At 67.2% G+C, this 402-nt stretch overlaps 1 protein-coding gene across 1 annotated transcript in view; it reads left to right on the top strand.

The window, feature by feature from the left end:
• The window catches only part of CRYBB3 (crystallin, beta B3), a gene marked incomplete at its 3' end in the record, with an annotated part of 2190 nt that extends 2103 nt beyond the window's left edge, over positions 1-87 (top strand). The window contains 1 exon segment of the mRNA XM_010295315.1: positions 1-87. This exon segment is cut by the window's left edge and continues 93 nt beyond it. Coding sequence (XP_010293617.1) covers positions 1-87 — 87 coding nt within the window.
• Positions 88-402: the final 315 nt, after the last annotated feature.

Raw genomic sequence — 402 nt, 5'->3', positions numbered from 1 at the left:
CCCAGCCTCTGGGCACATGGCTTCCAGGACCGCGTGGCCAGTGTCAGGGCCCTGAATGGAACGTAAGGATGGTGGCACCAGGGACATGTGGGGATGCCCCAGCAAGGTCCTGTCCCATGGCTCCTTCGTTGGTGGTGGCAGGGTAGTGTGGCCCAGCCTCTGCAGCGGGGACGGGGCAGCTTGTCCCCACGATGCTGCTCATGCCCATTGTGTCCCTTGCTCCCTCCCCACTGGCACATTCCCCTGACCCGCAGGGAACGAGGGGGACCAAGGCAGTGTCACTGGGGCCGTGCGACGGCTCCTCGCTCTGACCCAGGGCTCTGCTGCATGCCGCTGCCGGAGCGCTGGTGCTGTGGCCCCTTCTCTGCCCTGGGCGCTCCAGCCCCTCCCGGCACCATGGAT

Source organism: Phaethon lepturus, unplaced genomic scaffold (assembly GCF_000687285.1).
Source record: "Phaethon lepturus isolate BGI_N335 unplaced genomic scaffold, ASM68728v1 scaffold24329, whole genome shotgun sequence".
NCBI lineage: Eukaryota > Metazoa > Chordata > Aves > Phaethontiformes > Phaethontidae > Phaethon > Phaethon lepturus.
Note: the sequence above shows the minus strand (reverse complement) of the source record. Positions and strands in the feature narration are given on the sequence as shown.